The 25,338-nt window shown below is 38.3% G+C and overlaps 1 protein-coding gene and 1 pseudogene across 6 annotated transcripts in view; both read left to right on the top strand.

Annotated features, from left to right (window-relative positions):
- Positions 1 to 10,069: 10,069 nt before the first annotated feature.
- LOC143858106 (protein DA1-related 1-like) overlaps positions 10,070 to 25,338 on the top strand; it is a 34,903-nt gene continuing 19,634 nt past the window's right edge. Inside the window, exons 1-6 of one of the 6 annotated variants that reach the window (XM_077368728.1) lie at positions 10,070 to 10,193; positions 10,641 to 10,796; positions 13,199 to 13,350; positions 13,707 to 13,785; positions 13,872 to 13,901; positions 19,106 to 19,253. In XM_077368728.1, the coding sequence (XP_077224843.1) occupies positions 13,240 to 13,350; positions 13,707 to 13,785; positions 13,872 to 13,901; positions 19,106 to 19,253 (368 nt within the window). In that variant the 5' untranslated portion in view covers positions 10,070 to 10,193; positions 10,641 to 10,796; positions 13,199 to 13,239. The other 5 variants (XM_077368727.1, XM_077368726.1, XM_077368725.1 and 2 more) reach the window with 5 other exon arrangements.
- LOC143858354 (5S ribosomal RNA) lies at positions 18,129 to 18,247 on the top strand (annotated as a pseudogene).

The following is a 25,338-nucleotide window of genomic DNA, read 5'->3' as shown; positions in this document are numbered from 1 at the left end:
TGGAGCTGATTTTTGGTACACACCCTATCTATGATAGGGCCTAGCAAATGAATGGTTTGGATCACCACAGAAAATGTGGGACCCATGTGATTGGAGCGCTTAAGCTCACCAACACTTTCCTCATGTGTGTGTGTGTGTATATATATATATATATATATATATATATATATATATATATATATATAACCCAACTACAAAACTAGCTGGTTTTAAGGGATTAAAGGCTAGTGCGGTAGACTCCTGGTAGATGGCAGAACTAGCCGTTACGGCTATATAAAAAAGATAGTTTGTTGTTGGCGGTAGACTGCGGAACCGCGGTCGAATGGCGCGGTAGACCAAGCAAGTCTCAATAAGCCACAACGACATTCTGGTCATTTTTATTTTTCATCGGTTTGGAGTCGCGGTAGACTGCGAACCCGCAGTCGACTGGGGAACAAAAAATTTCATATTTTTATTTTAAAACCATTTTGTTGATTTCAAATTTAGTGCAAATGGTTTTAAGAACATTTTGAAGACCTTGGGGTCTTTTCAGAATTCCTTGAGATTAATAAAAACTAATGGAGAGAGGATGTACAATCTAAAACTATTCTCAGCTTTGGCTTCATATGTGAACTCCTTGATATTTGGCCTTGCTTGTGAGCGGCTTCAGTTGTGCTTGGCTTTGTGACACCATCCAAGTGTTGAACATCTTCAATTTGGTCCGGGTACGTGTCACCATCGAGTGAGGTTGATCTTCAAGCTTGGGCTATGGTACAATGCAAGTTGGGATGATTCCACCTTTGACATGACCTATAACTATAAGCACATATACTTGCATGGCACAATATTAGTCCAAATTTCTATAATCAATTTGGATTCGTGAGTCATCAAAACATGGGTAATCGTTGGACCCTTGGGCTAATAGGGTCCCACAATACACTATTTATTCATGTACAATAGTGTGGGACCCTTGGGCTAATAGGGTCCACACTATTGTACATAAATACAATATACAATGAGGATAAAATAAGGGAAATGATATAACCGCCCCCTTTTCTTTCTCGGGCCACCCCTTGTAGTGTAAAAACCATAATTAGCAAAACATGATTCGACAAAAAATGGGCCTGGGAAAATTTGAGTTTAATATGTATTGGGTTAAAAAAATGTAGTAAAAAAACGAAAACACAAATAAGAGCAATGAAAGATATTGCATAAATAGCCGCAAAAGGGCTCTGCATCGGATCCACGTCATTTTCAGTTACATTTTAAAATCATTTGAAAAAGTAAAATCCGTTACATTTAATGACGTGGATCCAATCAAGAGCCCTTTTTTGGCTCTTTATGCAAGGGCTCCCTTGTGTCTATCATTCCTCCACAAATAAACACATATAAAATTTGTCATTTACAAAATATAGCGGAGGTAAAGTAGGAAAGTTGGGAAAAAAATGAGTCTACTACATTTAAAACACATTTTAAAGGTGTTTTAAATGTTTTCCTAAAAAGTGGAGTTTTAAACTGCAAACGAATAATAAGTGTTTTTTAAAAAATGGCAATTAAAGCAGTGTTTTGAATCTTTTGATAATTATGATAAAAACTAAAAAGAATAGCCATAAATACACTAAAGGGGTGGCTTGGGGAAGAAAGGGGATGAATTCACTTCCCTAATTGTATAGGCCTGAAGAAAGAAGTAGGCCTGCAACTCGGGTCGGGTCGGGTCGGCTTTTTTTTCGGAAAACCCACGATGCCCAAACCCGGCCCTACCCATGATAAATCTCGGGTCGGGTTTTTTCATGTTGATGCAATTTTTTAAGGAAAATTCTTGTTTGGCAAGGCAACTCAACTCATAGAAGCAGAAATTACACTCACATTACACTTGAATCAAACAATGCCGTAATCAAACAATGTTGTAATTACAATCAAACAATGCTGAATCAAACACTTGAATCAACTCAACTCATGGAAGCAGAAATTACACTTACATACAGTAACAGTGGGTGCGTGGGTTTTCACTTTTAACTTTTAACTAACAATAGAAAAAAATGTACATACTATAACTTATGTAACTCGGGTCGGGTCGGGTCGGGCCCCTTCAAACCCGGCTCGACCCGAGATTCATGCGGGCTTTTGAATGCTCAACCCGGCTCGACCCGAAACCCATGAAACCTGAACCCAACCTAGGCTATTTTCGGGTCGGATAAAACCCGGCTCGAGTTGCAGCCCTAGAAAGAAGTACAGACTACAGTTAGCTGCTCCCCTTTGGATGATTTAAGTCATGCTTTTGTTGGTCCCGACCTAGATAGTCTGTGCCCCCAAAATAATTTCCATAAGATTATCCTAACCCTCTATAAACTGATTTAACTGATGAGGAATGCTAAACTAGGGGGCGCCCTTGCAAAAATCAGCTGAACGGCCGCCCCTATTGGCTGAAAGTGCATTTGCAGGCAATGGGGGCGCCCTTCCAACATATTTTTGCAAGGGTGGTCTTAGCGGATACATGTAAATGAGTTTTTATATGGTATCCACATGTCCATCCACGTATTTTTCAAAAAAAAAAAAATAGTGGGACTCACTTATATGGTGTCCACATGACCCACAACATTTCCACATAATTAGATGAACTGTAAACGAGGAGAGTGTAGAAAAAGAAAAAGAAAGTAAAGAGTGTCACAGGTGCCATTTAATTCAGTCTAAAATCACCTATTTATGCTCTTGTCTCTAACCTCCACCATGTGAATTCTCTCACATTTATCAATAACTCTACCCTTAGAATCCCTCATCTCAATATTTTGACAAAAAAACAAACTTATAACAAAAGAGAAATTTAAATTAGGGATTTTCTAGTTAATTTCACGGAAAGCCATTTTTGTGGCTCACTTTCGAAGGAGACAACTTTCCGTGAAATGGCTTTCTGTGAAATTGCCTAGCAAAACCCTTTAAATTAGTGTTTTTTTATAACAATATGGGCGCATCTTTTGACGGCTGGCTAACGTATTCCCACCATTTGACAGCTCTCTCTCTCTCTCTCTCTCTCTCTCCAGACACACAACAGGAACAGTTGGTGGGCCCAACAGGAACCATTGTTGGAATTGTGGGCCCTTCTTTGAACAGCGTAGGCCCTACCCATACCACACCATAGGATAATCCAAACCGTCCATTTGATGGGCCATAAAAGTAAATAGGTTGCGTCCCAAAATATTTTTTCATAGGCGGATCCTAGCCCTCCGATCTAAATAGAAACTACATCTTATTCAACCTCTATAGATTGTAGGGTTGTGATCATCCTACGGAAATGATTTTTGGGGCACAACCTATTTACATTGTGGCCCATCAAATGGATGGCTCGGATCATCCTATGGTCTGGATGGTACACTTCATTTTCAAAAATATGGGTGGGGCCTAAATTGGTACGAACCACACCATAGGATGATCCAAACCATGGACGGCTTGGATCATCCTATGTTGTGGACGGTATGCTTCCATTTGAAAATTATCGGTGGGGCCTATGATTGGGCCTTAATGTTAGTGTACGACCAACTCCATAGGATTTCCAAACCATGGACGGCTTGGATCATCCTATGTTGTGGATGGGCCTTAATGTTACTGTACGACCACAAGATGATCCAAAGCATTCATTTGAGAGGAAACCCTTTTGGGGGCACAACCCATTTACGTTAAGGCCCATCAAATGGACGGCTCGGATCATCCTATGGTCTGGACGGTATACTTCATTTTCAAAATATGGGTGGGGCCTAAATTGGGCCTTAATGTTTCTGTACGAACCACACCATAGGAGGATCCAAACCATGGACAGCTTGGATCATCCTATGTTGTGGACGGTACGCTTCAATTTGAAAAAAATCGGTGGGGCCTACCATTGGGCCTTAATGTTACTGTACGACCAACTCCATAGGATTATCCAAACCATGGACGGCTTGGATCGTCTTATGTTGTGGACGGGCCTTAATGTTACTTTACGACCAACTCTATAGAATGACCCAAACCATTCATTGATGAGCCACAATGTAATTAGGTTGTGCCCCAAAAATCATTTCCATAGGATGATCACAACCCTACAATCTATAGAAGTTGCATAAGATGTCGTTTCTATTTAGATCGGAGGGCTAGGATCAGCCTATGGAAATGATATTTTGGGACGCAACCTATTTACATTTATGGCCCATCAAATGGACGGTTTGGATTATCCTACGGTGGTATGGGCGGGGCCTACATTGTTTAAAGATGGGCCCACCATTCCACCAACCAACTGTTCCTGTTGTGTGTGGAGAGAGAGAGAGGAGGTCAAATGGTGGGAAAGTAACATATCCTAACGTTTAACGTTAGCCAGCCGTCGGAGGGGGGGGGAGAGATCAGCGCCCAATATTAAATGCCAAACTCACCTTGTATTTTATTATTATTTAACCAGCTGTCAAAAACTATGACAGTTCCCAAAAGTGGAGTGACCTATAATTTGTGATAAATGAACCAGTCATATTATTTCCCTCTAAATTGTAGACTGGCAGTCCAAACATGGTTAGTGGTGATAAAAGAAAAAAGAAATTGGATTAGGTATGTGATGGGCCCGTATCACCAAAAATCTTTGGGACAAATGGATGGTAGAGTAGTTGAAGAAGTATGTAAATGCTGATCTCATAATATCTGTCCATGAGTCATTTGGAAAGAGAGAGAGGCACAATATAAGCCAAACTTGGGCCCACACATAATATTAATTTGATTAAGACCTTCATTTGGTGGGCCACTATTGAGAGGACATGACTACAAAATGAATACTATTGAATACTATGAGCTGTTCAATAGCAAGTTGGGGTTTATTTTAGGGCAGTAATAACGATTTATCACTGCCCTTATTTTATCACTGACAAAATAGAAAGACACATGAGGAGTCGATTTATCACTGCCCTTATTTTATTCTTGAACAGACTTGCTACCTTATGTTCACTTGGACCTTTGTTTTTGGACAATATATTACTAGAACAAAATTGCAGAACAACAAAGAATAATTTTCAAGATAAACTTATTCTAGCAGGGTAGACAACTAAGGGTGTCAATTTTAGCTTGGGGGATCAGAAGCTCGCTCGAGCTCGGCTCGAATCCTTAAAGAGCCGAGCCGAGCCCGAGCTCTCGTTAAGAATTTAATATATGTAAATATATATATTATATATTAATATATACACTAAAAGGGTTGTTCAGGGAGTGAAAGGGGGAGGCAAAATATGTCACTTCTTTTTTGGAATCCCGTTTGTTACTTGGACCACCCCCCGTAGTGTAAAAAGAGCAGTAAAAAAACATTAGATAGGGCTGTCCAGGGAAGATGAGGGGTGTGAAATTAATATAATCCGAGCTCGATAAGGCTCGCGAGCCTGGTTCGAGCCCGAGCCGAGCTTTTGACCTTAACGAGCCGAGCCGAGCCTGGCCAAGCTCGGCTCGGCTCGTTTACACCCCTATAGACAACCCTAGAAACAGCTTATCCAAGGATTTCTTTCTCCGTGGCGAACATACCCATTGAATGATTCCAATTCCCAACTGTTCGGAAAATGGGTTGCAAATGGATGTTTGAGAATAAAAATAGAAAACAGTTCTAATTCCAATTCTATGATTGAACTGTCAATAGCATGTGGAGTGATTTTCACACCATGTTATCTACAGGGTAGGGCCCCGAGAGATCAGCATCATATGATTGGCAATGACATTTATGAGTCAAAGGGAGGATTTAAAACGATGTTATGGGTGCAAATATCAAAACAAGGGGTGCAGAAAATTTTATCAATGAAAAATATTGATATTTGCACCCACCTTGTTTTGATATTTGCACCCATATCATAATTTTAAATAATTTTAACTTCAATTAGAGACATTTATTATTATCTACATTATTTCCCTACCGTATGGATAGCATGGTGTGAAAATCAGTCCCAACGCTATTGACAGTTCGAACATAAAATTGGAATGAGAACTGTTTTATATATTAGACGAACCTAACTAGTGTCGGGATTAGACTTAATCAATATGTGCGGGGTAAATCCTTTCACCTTGTTCATGAAAATTTTCTAAAGGATTTATTTGCCGACCCCAACTAGTTTGGGACAAAGGCTGAGTTGAGTTGAGTTGAGTTGAGTATCCATTTTCAACCCATTGTCCTAACAGTCGAGAATTGGAATCATTCAATGAGTCTGTTCGCCATGGAAATAGAAATAATTGGATAAGCTGGTTCTAGGATTGGCTATCCTGCTAGCATAAGTTTATCTTCAAAATTATTCAGTTAAAATTAAGGCAATTTTATACTATAGACATGCTTAGAGTGGAGAAAGGGGAAAGGGTTTTCAAAAGACTACAAAATCAACCTTCCATTGGAAGCAAGATTTTAAAATTCTTCTCACCTCATCAATTAATGGTGGAATACTTTGCCAATAGCCCCAACTTTTATAATCCATCATAAATCACTTTAGAATTCACCAAAGTAAGTGAGAGTGATGGGCTTAAAAAATGCTTTAGATTTTTAATCTCTTTATAAACCCATTCTACTACCATGAAAGATACGTGCTTTTACCCCCAAATGGCTCTTTCTCCATGCTCTATGTCACACCCTTTTATGTCTCAGGAGGTCAACTTCTACAGTAGTAAACAATTGGGAGATGATATATTTGGGCCTTTTTCTCCCCAGGCCACCCTCTTGTAGTATAAAAAAGTAATCATAATTAAATACGCTAGTGGGGTGGCCCGAGGAAGAAAATGGGGCGAATATAGCACTTCCCTAAACAAATTTATAGTAAAAAACTTCAAAAAAATGGGACCAGTTATCCAACGTTAGAGGTGGCCGATCTGGGTCTAACTGTGGAAATTCGACAATCTGGTCTAACTTGGAAAACCGGATTGGCATGTCTGATGAACTTAGAACATGTTCAAGAAAACTAGAAGAATTTTTCAAAGGTTTTCACCATTGGTAGCGACTTTGAATAGATTTTTTCTTTTCTTTTGGTGGGTAACTTTGAATAGATTTAGCCATCCATCTTCGGTGACTTTGACTGGTTCACCCCAGTCAGAACATGTTAGTAGTGTCTCTTTTGCTCTGGCCTTCTATAAATTGACCAAAACTAAGAAAACTAATTAGCATTGTCATTGTATTTAGCAAGAAATAACAGTAATGTGTTATGTGTTAGTATTTGGTTTAATTTTAACTTTAAATAAGCATCTTATGTTGAAATGTCAAGGGTTTAGCACATTATCTTTATTGCAATAGCAATATCATCTGAAACACACGTGAAGAATAAGCCTTTTTTTTTTTTTTTGTGAATAGGGAATTTTCCACCAAGGCCGCGGTAATTTTATTAAAGAAAGCCACAAGACAAGGGGCTAAACAGCCTCACATAACAAGAAAGAAAAGTACAGTTTGAAGAACCATAGGATAGAATGAAAATTATCGGCCCTTGGGCCATATTTGGATTGCAGGAATTTTACCGGAAAAGTTTGTAAAAGAAATTTTTTTTTAAATTTTCGTACTTTTCCATTGTTTCATTACACATGAAAAAACTAGATTGCTGATTGCACGACCATAGTTCAAATTTTTATTTATAGGGACCTTCGATTTATAATGATATCTGTGTAAATAAGCCATAATCATTTCATTTCTTTCTAAATCATGTGTTGGGGTTCCACGAGAAAGCAAATATCCCATATCGGAAAAGTGAATGTATGTGGAAGGGCTTATGAATTATAAGGACTTGGGCACTGGCTAGATTTTATGGGTGAATACTACCAGGGTCCCAACAACTTGTATCATAGGCCGGCCTGGTAACCTAGGCCAGTGTACACTCGAGGATGGAGAAAATCCTTCGGGTAGGATCTCGTAGTTCCCACGTTGCTTCGGCATGGAGGGAGAGATTGTTGGGTGTTCCAAGCAAAAGCAAATATCCCTCTACTTACCGGCTAGCTTTTAAGGGTGAGTTCGACTCAGGCCCCAACATCATGGAAACAAAAAAAAAAGGAAAAATATTTTCAACAATTTTTTTCTTCCTATGATCCAAACTAGGGCTTAAGACGAAGTTGGGGAATCCCCACCCCCGCCCATCACATCTCATTTCTCCTTTGGCATTTCTAGGAGGATTCCTCCAACAAAAGAATTGGTGATTGGCAGCAATCCAGCTGAGAATTTAACAGAACTGCGAACCATGGCCATCAAAGTGAATCAATTCATAAGCCCATACATCTTGTTCAAGCTATTGATCTCAAGTTTGTGGGTCCGTGGTTTACCAAACCTTGGATTTTGCATTTTTCAGAAGATATTTTTTCCAAGAAAGTAAAAAACCTAGAACCAAACGCGCCCTGATACATAAATTTCCCTTTACCAAAGTTTTACTGAAGCAAAAAAATTAAAAGATTCAAACTAATGTTCCATGTGAAAAGGAAGAATACAATGAGTATCTAGTGTGGGGGTGGAGGTGGGGCAAGGAATATGTGAAAAGCAACACGCACGAGGGCGGTGCTTGTCTCATTATCCTAACCATCTACATGTCCTTCAAAAGAACGGTGGAAAATAGAGGCGTATTTGGAAAGCCAATCTAAAAGCGGCGAGACACAAAAAAAAAAGAAAAATCTTGTGGGCTGTTCTATATGGTGATAGCAAGCGGGGATTTATTATATCCTTAGATATGCTTGTTATCCTTCTTTAAGAAAATTTTCTTAAGGATTCATTAGCCGACCCCAATTAGTTTGGGATAAAGGCTTAGTTGAGTTGAGTTGAGTATATTCTTGTTATCCTCTGTTCATATCGACCTTTGTTCTTCTATAAAATATTACTAGAAGAAAAGTAATAGCAGCCGAGATAATTTAAGGAGAGGAATGCTAGACTCACAGAAGCCCTCACAAAAATTCAGGGAAAGCCGCCCTCATTAGTCAAAACTCCTTTATGGTAGTTATGACTGTGATTTTCTCATCCTAAATTGATTTTGACCAATGAGGACGCCCTTTCCCTGATTTTTTGCAAGGGCTCCTGTGAGTCTAGCATTCCTCATTTTAAGATAAAATTATCCAAGTAGAATAGCCAGTCCAGGGAACAACTTTTTCAAGGATTTCTTTCCCCACACAGAAGAGGTCCTAACATTGTACCATTTTTATGGCATTGAGAGCTATCCAATAATGAAAAATCTCATAGAGGGCAAATGGTACTTACCACAATATACTTCCTTTTACTGGCTGAAATTCCAGGGCTACTTCCAGATTTACACTTAGGCTACAGTTAGTAGGGGCGCAACTTGGGCTGAGTTGAGCTTTTGCTAAAAAAACACGAATCGAAATCAACTTTAATCCAAACCCAATTCTACGGTAAAAGCTCAACCCGAATTCCAGAAAAAATGACCCCAGTTTCACCACTAACAGTTATTGCCACTACCATGTTTTAATAATACACTAACTCAACTTGTCTTTTCTTTTTAAATGCTTGTGAGAGCTTTCTTGGGGACTATAACAACCCTTTTTTTATTTTTTATTTTTTATTTTTTCGGTAGGTAAGTTGAGATCGAACCTCAGAGCTCAAGGTCGAAGACCAAAGCCTTGACCTTTGAGCTAGAGGTTCAATCCCAACCGTAATAACCTAATGTCAACTCTTTAAATAATAAAAGACAAGATAAACTAGTGCAATTATCAAAACATGGTTGTGCTCATATCATTTCCCTATAAATATTTCAATGCATCCTTGATTATTTCCACCCAAAAATAAAAATAAAAGGGGAGTGATATTATTCAAAGTGATATTATTCACCCCCTTTTATTCCCTGGCCACCCCCTCTAATGTATGTATGATTGTATGAGTAATTGTTTTTACTGCCGGTAATTTTATTCCCTGGGGAAAGGAATTGTATGATTGTATGACTGCTGTTTTCACACTACAAGGGGGTGGCCCTGGGAGGAAAGGGGGAAGGAAATATATAATTTTCCAACTAGATCTAAATACCCAAATCAAGAAAATCTTGATGAGTTCGTTGGAATAATTTAACTTTCATTGAATTTTTTTCCAGGATTAGCCATAACAGTAAGTTCCTTTACCCAATTCGGTCCTTAGAGAGAGAGAGAGAGAGATGATTTTGTTCATGAAATTTTATCTGGCCCTCCTCCTACCTTTTTTTCTTTATGGTAGGTGGGTTGGGTATCTTACCGAACAGTTGTTCTTTCATTATTTTCCACTTGTTCTTGGCTGATTCAAGGTAGATTTTGCCTTCTGTATGTTCAAAAAATAAGCTTTTTTTTTTACTTCTTTCATGTTCTTTTTTTTTTTTTACTGTCCAAAAACAAAGTTCATGAACCTTATGATAGATGGATGCTTAAAACCACCATTCATTTAAAAACAAAAGAGGGTTTTGGGCTTCTGTGGTGAAAAGGCAGAGGACCCACATGCAAAAAAGACCCAAAAGCCATGAGAATCTGTTCAATACCCATAAGGTTGCTCCATTCCTTTTTGGGATTATTTTATGATGTGGGTTTTCTTCCTTTTGACCTGGATTGGCGTAATAATGAAGTAAATTAGGGTTTGTAAATCAGGGTCTCCTTTTTTAAGTTTTTCCCTTTTGAGATTGTTTTTCCTGGAATGATCCTTTGCTGCACATAACAGAAAAAAAGGATCTTGAAATTTCTGAACTTTTCTGCTTTTTTAGATTCTTCCTCAGATTGAGAGCAATGAAAAGTTTGCTTAGGAATATTATCCCTATCTGTGATTGTTTCTGGTGACAACGATTTCGCAAATTGGAACCTTTATTCGATCTGGGTCTCTGTTCATAAGGCCAATTTCGCAGACATGTTATACCTTTGAGGTGAGTTAAAGACTGTTGATTTAATTCAATTCAATACAGTCTCTCTTTATTGAGTATTGGATTTGCCAATTCATGTAAATTAATGAACATGTAGAGCTGGAGGAATCTTTCTCTCTTTTTTGTCACTTGTTTCTTATGTCTATATTAGGGGTTGAAAGCCATCTCATGGTACTGATATTCTATTGGAATTCTGTAACCTAACCATCTTGTGCATTTCTGTATGTTGGGTGGGTGTTTTGTTGGTCTCTGTTTCCTTGTTTTGCCTTGCTTATTGATATGAGTCAGACCCACTGTTTGGATTGGATTTAGATTTTAGATACTCTTTTTATCTGTGATTAGAAAATCATTCTAATTGTTTGTTCTATTGTTTGAAAATTCTCTGCCCATAAGGTGTACAACCAATTTAATTTCTTTTCTTCCATGTTCTTCTTGTTGCATCGAATTTTATATCTTGTATGTTCTTTTCTTCTAACACAATGGATAATTGATTTTGCACATGCTTACTTGAGAAGAAAGCAATTGGATTCTCAATGTGAAAATGGTCTCCTTTTTTATACATTGGCTTATGAATCAAAACGATTTCTATACATGAAATAGGAGACCCTGTAAGTGCCTTACAATAAGTAATCCATCTGAATTGTCTAAGATGATGATTTCTCTACATTTGACACTAGAATAAACCAAGGGCCTTAACCATGTTGCTTGGTATTGTTGGAATGAGCATTTGTGCTCCTCATTCTTTGTTTTTTTTAATACTACAAACTGGTATTGTAGCCATAGCATACACAGGTGGTTCAAGATCATTGAAGACTTTTGACGACATGTTAGTCATCAATTTCCTTTTGATTTCTTTTGATTGGTTTTTTTCGGCCTCTATTTCACCTATGCCCCTCACACATGCCACTCAAAGTTTTAAGGACTCTACACCTTTAACTGCCCGTGTTCTTTTTTGAGATGTATGAATTATATGAGTGAGATTCATTATTTTTTGGCAAGTTACATGTTGGAATAGTCTAACAATGAAGTTATGATGAATAAATTGCTTGGCCGGCAATGCTGCCTTGGATGGACTATTTTTTTTACTGCGGGAGCCTCCTGTTTGTTATAAACTGATTTTTTTTTTACTGTGATATCATTTCTCCCAGTTACATAATAGTTTTAAGGCACAATGATTACTAATACGTGGACTATGGATGTTATTGCCTGCTACATCTTTTCTTTTTTGTAGATATTCAGTAGGAAGCAGGCGACTTATAGGACATCATCTTGGAAATGGACTTGGTAGATATTCCTTAGACTGTCCAATGATTGAATTATCTTTGATCATGTATCATCCCGCATGATATGCGGCATCCCGAAGAAGTCAATTATCAAACTTCTCTCATGTCCCTCCCTTACTAACTGGATCAAGTAAACATAATGTACCTACCCGAATTTCTTTCTATGGAGTTCACCTTATTGTTGATTTTCTGGTTTTTTTCTTTGAATGGAGTTCACCTTACTGTTTCTTTTCTTCTGATTTTCCGGTGTTTATGTATGAGATTTTTTTGCTTTGGTTATCAGCTGCATGTTTAAATAGTCATTCTTCGTTTTATTTAATATTTTTTTTTAAAGTTGGGCATTACGAGTTACTTTCAGGTGAGTATTTTTATCGTGTATAAGCTGCAATAATTTTCTATGTTTGGATTGACGGTAAAAGAATTTGTTCAGAGTTTAGTGATCGGTGGAAGATGCGATCTATCTGTGGTTTCTGTAGTAGTGGAATCTTGTTTTTCTCTAACGAGTGACCATATTGTTGTTTGACTTTTTGGATCAATCTTTTTTTAATGCTTGAGAAACGCGTGCCGGTCCCAAATAAATTCATAATATAGTGAGTCATGTATAGAAAGCTTGTTGCAACTATCCTTACCTTGCCCTTTTAAGCTGTCTTATTCTTACACTAATGCCATGTTCACACACCACCCACTCTTCCAAAATGGAGTCCCATTTCAGAAGGCAACCTTCCAATATGTTGTTAGATAGTCACTTGCCTCTCCCAATTTAAGTGCTTATTTGAATCCTGTCTGTAATTGTTTGTGAATTTTTCATTCTTGATTGCCCTATGGTTCTCTCTAATCACTGTCCGAAAAAAAAAAAAAAACACCTTGAAACTGGATATAGTGAGTCATCATTGCGATTATCCCTTCCAAAAAGAATGTTTATTTTCAACTGAGGATATTATTATCCCTTCCAAAAAGAATGTTTATTTTCAACTGAGGATATTATTATCCCTTCCAAAAAGAATGTTTATTTTCAACTGAGGATATTATTCTACATTTTATTTGAATAGTATCATTCTACAGTTTATTCCTCTGTTTCACTTTTCCATGTTTCCCTCGCTAAAATATTTATTATCTATGCAGACAAAAAATTTTCAGAGCATGGTCAAATAACATCTCGTGTTATGGGTTGGCTGAACAAAATTTTTAAGGGTTCCAGCCACAAAATTTCGGAAGGTCGATATAATGGGACATATGCAGATGATAGAGATTGGACTGAGCCTTCTAATTCATTGGTAAATTGCAACACTGCTGCTTGTGAGAATTCTCTTTCATTATGCTAGTGCAAGTTTTGTCTTATGATGTTTTCCTGTTCCCTTACATTAGCGGAAAAGACTACTATAGTTACATTTCAATTCGGCACTTATCGTGCAGATTAGATGCCTTTACTTTACGGAAGTTATAATCTGTTGGGGAATATTTTTGTTTTACCTACACTAATTTTTGGTTTTAGATTATTCTTTTTGTGCCTAGTGTTTCTCTTTGTAGGCTTGTTTAGATGGTGGAATTATTTAGCCTTTGTCCATAACTTTCTCTCGCTACATTCCTCTGCTGCGACTAATTTTATTTTTGCTGGGCAACTTGAATGTAGGATGGATTTGAGAGTGAAGATATTGATCGTGCTATTGCACTTTCCCTTTCAGAAGAGCAAATAAAGGAAAATGTTACTGGTGAGCAATGTATATTTTATATATAATTATGGACCTCTTACGCTATAAAATACCCGGCTTAACTATTTCAATGCTTTCCCTTTCAGAAGAAGAGAAAATCCCGGAAAATGTTTCTGGTGAGCAATCTATCTTTTATTATCTTTTATATGTAATTATGAGTCTGTAATGTGAAAAAAAAAATGCCCAGCTTAACTATTCCAATGCTATCTTCCATCTGGGAAGTGCTTTGTGCTTTCTTCCGTTTTAATTATTAATTTCAGAGCTTCCAATTAATGAGAAACTTAATGCCTTTCTTAGTACAACTTTAAGTGGTTACCTTTATGCGGGTCTTAAGTCCTTATTCGTATTTTTTTGACATTAAGCTCATATTTCTGAATTCAAACTTGGTTTGCAACTTGTCCTTGGGTGATCCAAGTCAACCATGCCTAGTTACAATATAAACACAAATAATAATAGTACAACTCAACTCAACAAAGCCATTGTCCCAAACTAGTTGGGGTCGGCTAAATGAATCCTTTAGAAAAATTTCATGAAGAAGGCGAAAGGAATCTACCCGGCTCTAATCTTGGCTCCAGTTGGGTTCTTCTATATGGATCATTTTCTTCCATTCTATCCTATCCAAGGTCATGTTCTCTGTTATATTCCTAGCCTTCAAGTCTTTCCTCACTGTTCCTACCCAAGTTGTTTTCGGTATGCCCCTACCTCTTTTTACTCCATCAACTTGGTACGAGTCACTTCTTCTAACTGGAGCATCCAAAGGCCTACTTTGGATGTGCCCAAACCATCTTAAGTGGTGCTCTCTCTCATTTTCTCCTCAATTGGTGCCACCCCCACTTTTTTATGGATGTCTTCATTTTTAATTCGATCTAACCTTGTGTGGCCGCACATCCATATAAGCATTTGCATCTCTGCTACACTCATCTTGCACATGCTGCTTCTTGGTGGCCCAACATTCTGAGCCATAAAGCATGGCTGGCCTCATAACTGTCTTATAAAACTTTCCCTTCAACTTGGTAGGTATTTTGCGATTGCACAGAACTCCTGAAGCATGCTTCCACTTCAACCAACCTGCTCGTATTATGTGGTTAACATCTTCTTCAATCTCTCCTTCCTTATGTAGGATTGAACCAAGATAGCGAAAGATATCCCTCTTAGGTATCTCCTGTCTAGTCATATTTACTACATCCTCGCCCCGCCTCCTTACATTACTAAAGTTGCACTCCTTATACTCTGTCTTAGTCCTGCTCAGTCTAAAACCTTTGGATTCCAAAGTTGTTCTCTATAACTCTAACTTAGCTTTAACTCCTGCTTTGGTTTTGTCAATTGATACTATGTCATCTGCAAATAACATCCACCAAGACACCTCGTCCCGGATACCCTCTGTAAGTTCATCCATAACTAGAGTAAAAAGATAATCATTGGTGCAGTCCTATTGTAATTGGAAACTCACTAGATGTGCCATCCGTAGTTCTGACTCCAGTTACTGCTCCATCGTCAATTAATACTATGTCATTTGCAAATAACATATATCACATTTCACATGCAATCCATATAAATATTTATATATATTGCATACACCACATCTCATATAATTTATATAAATATAATTATATAACGATATTGATATGGTGCACCACTAATGCACTTACGATTTTGGTTTCCACATGCGTCTCGGCATCGGTATCGTTTTGACGGGAATGGAAAATGAAACATTTTGGTCGTCTCGTGCCAGTATAGTTGGAAATTTAAAACCATGCTTGCAATTAGGGGTGGACATGGTTCGGTTCGGTTCGGTTTTGGGGTAAACCCAAAACCGAACCACCAATCATCGGTTCCCAAATACTGGAACCAGAACCGAACCAGGCAAACCTGGAACCGAGCCGAACCAGAACTGATTTCATTCGGTTTGGTTCGGTTCGGTTCTAGGTTTGCAAGGAGTTCAAATCGTACGTTTTTTAACCTGTTGTGTAGGTTTTTTGAACCTGTTGTGTTGGTTTTTTGAACCTGTATTCATAATGATATTAGCAACCCTTTCTTTTGTTAAAGAATTAACCAATTCATAGCCTCATGAATGATATCAACACCCCCCCTTTCTTGTTAATATTTAGTAAAATGATATGAAAGTAATAACATAATGGAAATAATTCTCGGTTCGGTTCGATTCTCGGTTCCTCGTCCTCAAAACCAGAACCGAACCAAAATCCATCGGTTCCAGGATTTGGGAACCAGAACCGAACCGAATCGAAGCAGCCGGTTCGGTTCAGTTCTTCGGTTTTACCCGAACCATGTCCAGCCCTACTTGCAACTACTTGTTGTTTTTTATTACTCCAACATTCTAGGCAACCATTTACCATAATATATAATCCTATGATTGATCTCCTAGTATCAGTATCACCTACCCAATCTTCTTCAGGGCATCCTTTAACCCATATAAGTGTTCCTCTATTGAGTCACAGAGACACTGGCATACCTGATTTACTGCATTAGTATCAAGTGATAATCAGTTTTGTACGGTTGGGTTGTTCAATTCTGATTCTATCTTTTTGTTCTTGTTATTCTTTATCCCTTCCCTTCGACCGATCATAATCCTAATGTGGGTGGATTCGGTCGGGGAAATAGCACTTCAAGATCCATTATGTGCCAAAGGTTGCTGTTCTTTTTGGCATGTCCTCCTTTAAACTATGCTTCACCTTTTGAATCTGACTCTTATCTCTCCCAATTATTATAATATCATCAATTCCTGATTAGGTGTGTATGATATATGTGACTTGCTCCTCTTATATTATGTTCTTCTAAACCACATTGTGGTGGCCTTAACAATAGTGCTTAATGTTTTATCCTCATCCATACCATGTTTTTTTTTTGAATTGGCTACAAATTGACCCTTATACCTGTATATCATTCCATCAAGCTTCTTGATGCAACTAAACTATTAGAAATCCGACATAAGTAGAAAACTACTAGGAATCCAACATAAGTAGAAAACTTGATTTAGAATTGAAAAATCATCACTATTCAAAAAAAGAAAAGAAAAAGAAACAAAGAATTGAACAATCATGGACAATATAATAGATCGTACTATTAAAAAAACAAGGTAATGGATCTTCACAACCAATGCGAGACAGAGATAAACGGCAATATATTCGATTAAAATATGGCCAATGATGCAGAACCAATAGGAAAGGGAATCCAATTCTCGTAGAATAATATCTTATACTAGTTTTTGTTGCTCTGATATTATAATCATGCAGAACTAGAAAAGATATGTTCTTTACTTTTTCGGCTATGCAAAACGAACCCAAATCTAGTTTATCTAGGGTTTGTATGCATTTCTAAAAATAGATTCAGATCTAGCGTTCAATGTTCCTCAAATCCTTAGATATAGGTTAAACAATCCAAAGTCAAACCACAAATCACTATTTTTTTTAACGATATCAAATCACTTCTGTTTCAATTTAAATGTCCATTTGCATCCAACAATTTTTTACTTGTACTCTTTCTATTTTTTCTTTTCTTTTATTTTATCTTGTACTTCGCTCGGGACTCCCTCGGTCTCGTTTATTAATATTATCTATCTGCCCTTTCAAATTTTTTTTTTTTTTTTACTTGTTGGATCCGACAACAATTTCCATGTGTTGGATCCGACAACAATTTCCATGTGTCATTCCTATAGATAGTGTTCATTTCCTCTCATTTAGCTTCTACCCACTTATCAACTTTATTGTGCCATTGAAGGATGATGGTTCTCTACTTCTCTTGAGTTTTTACTCGAGTAGCTAGCCCATGCTTGCATTTATTATGGTGAGAAATTTTTTCATGTTTTATTTCTTCCATCAATTTTGAGTTGATCCTTGGCATGTCAAGTATCATCCTCCATTTTCTTTCTATTGTAAGGTTTATCTTCCCCCGAAATTATATTGTCTTCTCCCTTTTTTATTGGTCTGCCTTCTCCCTTCCTCACCTATTCATTTTGGGATATGATTATACGTTTGAGGTGATCAAGAAAACCTTGAGCAAAAGCAATAGGGAGAATTTCCATTTCTAGAGTAGGAAAAATTTTCAGGATTGGGTGTGATAGTTACTAGCCAAGAAGGCAAGGAAAAGTGAATTGGAGAATACAAAGATGTGAAAGATGTAAGAGAGGCCATTTGAAAGGCATACATAACAAAAAAGGAAGAGGTATGGAAGAGAGAAGATGGTAAAAGAAAAGGGAAAACCCTGGCTTGCGAAAGAGGTTGGGGTGTAGGGAACTCATAGAGGCAAGATGGGGAAAGAAAGGAAAAAACCTATATGAAGAAAGAGGTTGGTTTGTAGGGAACTACTCATGTAGCACCGCTTACTAATGGTGCGATCACACCCGTACAAATGCACTGGATCCCTTCAGAACTCTGAAGTGAAGTGTGATTGGGCAAGAATAGTACTAGGATGGGTGACCTTCTAGGAAGTCCTCGTCTTGCACCCCTTATTTTTCTTTCTTTTGGGGTTGAGTCTCAAGCTCAATAGGTCAAGGCTTTGTTCTTCACCATACTTATAAGTGAAGAAGTAAACCCTCTTTTATGAATGAAAGCCCTCATTTAAGTTGTGCCAACCCACGCTAACTTAAGGGAGGTGCAAGTTTGCAAAAGGTGAGAAATTTTGACTAGTGGGAGAAGGAAAACATCCAAACAAAGATGGGTGAAGGGGAAAGGCCAAGGGAGAGAAAAAAGGGTTGGAAATTGAAAAAAAAAGGTGAAAAATAGGTAGTTTAAGCAAGAAAAACTGAAGGAAAAGATTGAAGGGTTGAAAGATTTTTGGACGAGCATGAACTATTGGAAAGATTAAAAAAAAAGATCTAGGGTTTCCGAATGGGAAAAGAGGAAGAAGAAAGAGAAAATAGGCAAGAGGTAGAGGTACCTCTTTGAAGGGGATCTGATCTAGTCCCGTAACTCTCGATCTTGTGCTCTCCATGTAAAACTTCAATAATTATAAAATATATGAAGAAAGAAGGGTAAAATTCGTTATTCGTATCATGTGGGGAGTGATATTCTAGATTTTCACGATTGCATTAACTTAACACTAAGCGTTTACAATTTCTTATATACTCAAGAATGCAAAAGACAGAAATACCCTTAATGAAGGACAATTGACTATTCCTAACATAAGCTTCCTCACTTTTTTTTGAAAGGTAAGCTTCCTCACTTTTGATCACTTCTTAGCGTACCATTCCAGTTATTTTGTCTTGCTCTCAATTTAATAAAACTTTCTCATATTTTTTAATAAAAATTAATTATCTTTATAAATGATTTGTGATCTTAATTAATTTATTCGCTGTTTTTCTTAGATAATGGATCTCATTTGGAGGAGGATGAACAACTAGCCAGAGCTCTACAGGAAAGTTTGAACACAGATTCTCCTCCCCGTGAACATCCCGCCCGTGAAGATGGCCATTTTTTTCAACCTCAATCATTCCCCTTTTCAACCGGTTTCAGGTATAATTGGTCCTTGTGTCAATTCTAAAGGTGCTCTAATTGCCATTCTGCCTTGACTTGCTACTATTCTTCATTGTGAGATATGTAAAACCTCTATTTATGCCTATATTTGTTCAGAAACCATGTGACAAATGGTTTGATCATTCCGTGGCAATTTACACTGTCAAAATTACAGAGATGAAGATACTTTGATTTGGTAATTTATGCACCATAGGTTGAGAAATGGTAAATTACAGAGATGAGGAGGCTCTGATACTCTTTAAAATATTATTATCATAATTTATTCTACTATCCGTCCACTTAATTCCTAAAACCAGGCACCATATGCATGTGTTATTTATGATTCCAAAATTCAAAGACCATTTTGTGTCAATCAAAATGGCTACCTGTACACGATTTTGTGTTATCTTCCTCACTATGACAAAGAACTTGTGTTGTGCTGTGATTTGCACAGATCACTACAATCAAAAGTACAAATCATCTAAATCAGAAAGGAAACTACATGTCTTGAGCTGAATTGATGAAAATGTAGAGAAATAGGACATTCATGAAGCGAAAATTCAAAGATATCAGATTTGATAGTCACAGTGAGTGTGAAGCCCTGAACACTTTTCATCAGTGCACATCTTCACCAAACTTTCTAACTTGCATACCAGATTTTGTGTCATCATCCTCACCTTGACAACTTACTCTGTTATGCTATAATTTGCTCCAGTTACTGACATCACTAGCACCAATTTTATAGATTGAGTATGAAACTGCACGCCTTTCCCTTAGTTACTGGAGATTTCCTAGTTGGATGGGAAGCTCGCTTCCTCATATACTCGCTTCGAAAGCTAAGTTTTTCTCGCTTCCCAAATTTAGGAGAAATGTGCTTCTCATAGGCTTCCTATGCGTTTCTTCTTAATTAAGAGAACACTTCCTATTTAGTATTTCTTCGTAAAAGAATATTTTCTCCATTTGATAATGTTGAAGACTTGTATTTAAAAAAAGGAGTGCATGTAAAATTTGAAAACTCATCTTAAGTTTCAAATGAAAATTATGTAGAGACTGTGCTTTTACCTGTACAGCTTTCTTGGATAAGATCTAGACGGTTGACCATCTTTGACACAAGCATATGCTCATCATCGACTATAGTGCGCTGTGTGTGGCTTCTAGGGAGACTGTGGACCACCTCTTCATCCACTGCAGCGACTCCAGAGAGGTGTGGACACGTATCCTGAAAATGTTTGGAATATCTTGGGTATTCCCATATCGGTTTTGCTCCAGAGAGGTGTGGACCCGTATCTTGAAAAGGTTTGTAAAAATCTTGGGTGTTCCCATCCCAATTGTCGGACCTCGTAGGTTGTTGGTTCTTTGCTCCGTGACCAAGGAAAGAATGCTTCTTTGGAAGCTAAAGCGTTTGGCTACAATTTGGATTCTCCGGAATGAAACGCTCGGTTGTTTAAGGATGCTGTTAAGGGTGTCAGCTTTACTTTCTATAGTATCACATCTCTAGTCATCTTTTGGTCAAAGGCCCTTCCATGCTTCATCATGTATCTGGATAGGACTTGAATCGCAGATGGAAGGAAATTTGCACCTCCAAAGAAAGGGCGGAGGTTATAGCCCTTAAATGGTTCCCCTGACCTGGAATGGTTGAAGTTGAACTTTGACGGAGTTTGGACATCCCTGCTAGGGCTGGCAATTTCACCCGAAAAAGCGGGGATCCGCCCCGCCCCGCCTCGTTTGGGGAGGGGATTCCCCGATTTGAAAGGGGAAGGGGAAGGGGAAGGGGATTATAAAAATTCCCCGGTGCGGGGAGGGGAAGGGGAAGGGGATGGAGTTGTCCCCGACCCGCCCCGCCCCACCCCGACCCGCCCCGCTACGCCCCGCTAATCGATGCCATTTTTTTGTAAATTTTTAAGTGTTTTTTTTAAGGAAAACTACTAGAAACTCTGTGGATCGGCTACAAGATTCCCCCAAACATAAACTTAGTTTGTCTTTTCCTTTTAATTAGCTTCTGAGAGCATTTTGGGAACTATAATAACCTTTTCACAGATGTTGAAATAATAAAGACAAGCTGAGAGCCTGAGACGCTGAGTGTATGCAATTATCAAAAAATCGTAGTGCCAACAAAATTTTAGGGTTGGATTGCAGGTTTTAATTTTCAACAAGAAAAATTTAGCTACTAGAAATTTGTTTCATGTCAGCACTAGACTGAATTGCAGTTAAAGAAATAAGTCATTTGTTGATTTTGTTCTCTTCTCCATTCTCATTTCTCATGCTCATCTGGGGGTTAACATGCTATACAGAATGAACTAATGAACATTATTTTGCGTGTGTGAGCGCCCACTTATGGACTTTTAAAGTTCATTGTGACTACTGAAATAGTTACTTTTTGCACATTGGCTGTCTGTTAATGAAGGTAATCCTGGTGCTCATTTCCTATTTATCATTCCATAATTTATGTAGAAAATTGCTGAAAGATGAGGTCCTGTTGTTATTTATGTTTGTTGTCTCATCCATGCATTTCTGATTTTGTCCATCTGTTTGTTGATCACATGAATAGAATCATAGCATTCATCACAATATTGTCTGTAATGGACGTAGAAGAAAGAAGCTCTGTTTGCTGGTTTGATTGGGTTCCAAAGAGGGGGCGGGGCAGGGATTTTGTCCCCGAAGGATGCGGGGAGGGGAAGGGGAAGGGGATTAGATATTCCCCGCGGGGAGGGGAGGGGGATTCCCCACCATCCCCGCAGAGGGGAAGGGGAAGGGGAGGGGGAAAATTCCCCGCAGAGGGGAAGGGGAAGGGGACCCCAACATCCGGCCCCGACCCGCCCCGTTGCCACCCCTAATCCCTGCCCTACCTGAGATTGAGGGGATCTTGAGAGATGACACTGGTCCAACTAGATGGGCATTTTCTGGTCCTATTGGCATGGAGGACTCTAACGAAACTGAAGTCATGGTGATTTTGCAAGGCATGGGGATCTTGTATAGTAGAGCCTTTGATAACCTCACAGTGGAGGGAGACTCCCTGAATGTGATTCGATGGCTGGGTAAGAGTAGACCGGGGGAATTTGACGACATGGTTGATAAAATTTTGGATCAATTGGAGGGTCTTTCGGCTCATTTTCAGCATGTACGCCGGTCGGCAGATGGAGAGGCAAATCATCTCGCTTGTGGTGGAGTGCGTAGGCAGTCATTGGAGATTTTCGATTGCCTTCCTCCTTGAGTTGGTTTTCGTGATACTATTGTTGTGTTTCCTTTGCTTTGCATCTTGCTAGCCCGACATTCTCGGTCACGGGGGTGCTTTCCTTATATTAATAAAATTCCACTATTTTCAAAAAAAATGAAAATTATGTGTATCTTTTTTCAACAACTTAGAATTATATATATATATATATATATATATATATATATATATATATATAAAACATGTGACATTGTAACTTCCTAAAACTTGTAATTCTAATTAGTTGCAAAGTCATATTTTTCTACTTGTAATCCTTACTAATATTAACCCTTCCTACCTAACTTATCGTAGTCATGTTCTTTCTATGTATTTCTTGTTCACTTCTAATGTAGCTTACTACATGGTTCATGTTGACTTTCAATGATGCTTCCTCGTGCATTCTCTTTATTTTCTTTAATACTTTTCTCTTCTCACAATTTCTCTTTTCTAAACCCCTCGCTTCTTTCTTTGCTTCCTGCATCACTTCTTGCACTCTCTTCCCACTCTGGAGAAACCCTGAATTGCTCAACATGTACAGAAATAAAGCACCATGGATGAATATTTCATCAATATTTTGTGCATGTTGCAAAAACCTACAACAAATGGTTTCTATTTCAGCCTTCATAAAAACACATCATGTTTTTGTAAAGGAAGAAAGCCTTATTCCGAGCAATTGTGTTCCCAGGTGCAACCCAAGAGAGTCTTTTAGAAGCGTAGTAATTATTTTATCTATCAAGTCAAAGCGATAAATAAATCAGAGTAAATATTACAGAGCACCAAGAATAAGTAGATGAGAAGAAATGGAGAGAGATTGCACACACATGATTTATAGTGGTTCGACCTAAACCCAGGCCTACATCCACTCTGTCAAGGAATCCCCACCTTGAGTCTTGACTATCCTTCCGACCTCTTTGTAGGTAGAGATCAAACCTCTACAAGTCATCGACTTCAATCTCTTTATAGGCGTAGATTACATCATTTACACACTGTTCTCCATGCATCCTTTATCTCCAAGGGTTGACCCGGTGTCCCTCTCACCAATACAATCAAGGAATGATACAATGAATTATCCGCCTCTTCAAAGGCACATGAACGAACAAAGATACTCAAGTGTAAGCCTATACCAACCTCTCGGTTAATATGGAAGATCAATGGCACTTGAGAGATTATGATTATTCAAGTTGTCTTCAAAGATTCTTAGATGATGTGCATAGTAGCTTGAAGATGAGAAAATGGAGTCCCTCAAAGGGTTCTGAATGTATCAAGTTCTTGAACGTCTCCTCCGTATTGTCTTGGGTGAACATATGCTCCAATTTGTAGAGAAACTAAGAATATCTTATTTTGGAAGGCTCAACGGGCAGAAATCAAGATCTTTGGTGGACCAAATAGTGGCCCTTGTGTCTCCATCATAGTTGTAAATTTCGTTTCGGTGACCATTTCGTTTTGGCCACCGAAACGAATTTCGGTGGGATTTCGGTCGAAACTTTTCGGTCACACAAAAAAAATATTAAAAAATATGAGAAAAATCCCAAAAAATCAAAAATCAATAGAAAAGGATAAAAAACTAAGAAATAGTCCAAAATATGTATCCCAAAAGGCATATTCATTACTTAAACACTTAAAGTCTTGCACAAGTCCAATGATAGTCTGATACATAGAAGAATATAAAAAAAAGAGATATATGAAAGTGAAACATAGACAATAGCTAAGAGCAACAACTCTCAGTCATCATAACCCGGATGATCATACTCAATGTCGCCGTCGTTGTCGTTGTCGCCGCCATCACCACCACCTGGACCACTAGTAGGGACATCTTCTTCAAGAGGTATGACAAAGTCGTCGTCGTCGTCCTCGGCCCCAACCACAGTAGTAGGTGCTTCAAGATTTTCCCAGCCAATGTCTTCCGGCGTGAAGATGACATCTTCTTCTTCCGCAACCCAATCCATCATGACATCCAGATGGTCTATGCTCAAAGGGTCACTAGTGGTAGATGATTTCCTCAACAAGTCCCTGAAAAGGAAAACATTAAGTTTAATGTCAAAGGTTAAACTTAAAAGCTTAAAGTGATGAGGTGAGAGTTGAAAATATTATATTACGTTGTATACCTTTGCCGAAACTTAAGGTTGTAATGGACAAACACCAAGTCATCCAATCTCTGGTGCTCCAACCTATTTCTTTTTGCGGAGTAAATGTGTTCGAACGTGCTCCGGTTCCTTTCAAACCTAGTCGCACTGCAAGTCTGACGGAGGATTCTGATCGCAAAGCTCTATAATTCTTCCACGTCACCTCCGAATTGATTCCACCATGCAACTGTAAAGTAACAAACAGTAAAGCATTATTTGCTGAGAAACTGAAAGTTAAAATGAATTATACTTAATTAAACAAACAACTCAAATATACCTGGTCCCAACTTCGTTCGGTTGCGGATTGCAAGCTTCATTCCAAATATACCCTTAGCCTCTCGATAATCCTCAATTTGATTAGTGATGAGGTCTTGTGTACCTTCATTAGGTACCAATCGAGTGATGCATGCCAACAAGCCTCTGGTTACTTCACTGTGCCTAGAGAAGGTAGGAGTGAAAAAGAGCAGGGTTAAGAAAATATCCTGCTGCATGGAGGGGACTGTGGAGTTGCCTATCCCATCTTTGGTCGATGATCCTCCAGATGGGCATGTAATCTGATTTTTTCTTCAACATCTCCTTGATGTTCTCTTTTGCCCTATCCATGGCCTCATATAGGTAACCCATCGCCGGTTTGTCCTGCCGATCTACCAAACGTAGCACTCTCACTAAAGGCTCGCTGATGTTTAGAATGTATTTGCATTGGTCCCAAAAAGATTTGTCCAACACAGTACTAACTACCCCTTCATTCAGT

This window comes from Tasmannia lanceolata, unplaced genomic scaffold, assembly GCF_043159265.1.
Source record: "Tasmannia lanceolata isolate RefF3 unplaced genomic scaffold, GAP_Taslan_0.1 ptg000025l, whole genome shotgun sequence".
Classification (NCBI taxonomy): Eukaryota; Viridiplantae; Streptophyta; class Magnoliopsida; order Canellales; family Winteraceae; genus Tasmannia; species Tasmannia lanceolata.
The sequence above is the reverse complement of the archived record's forward strand: the minus strand, read 5'-3'. Positions and strand labels throughout refer to the sequence as shown.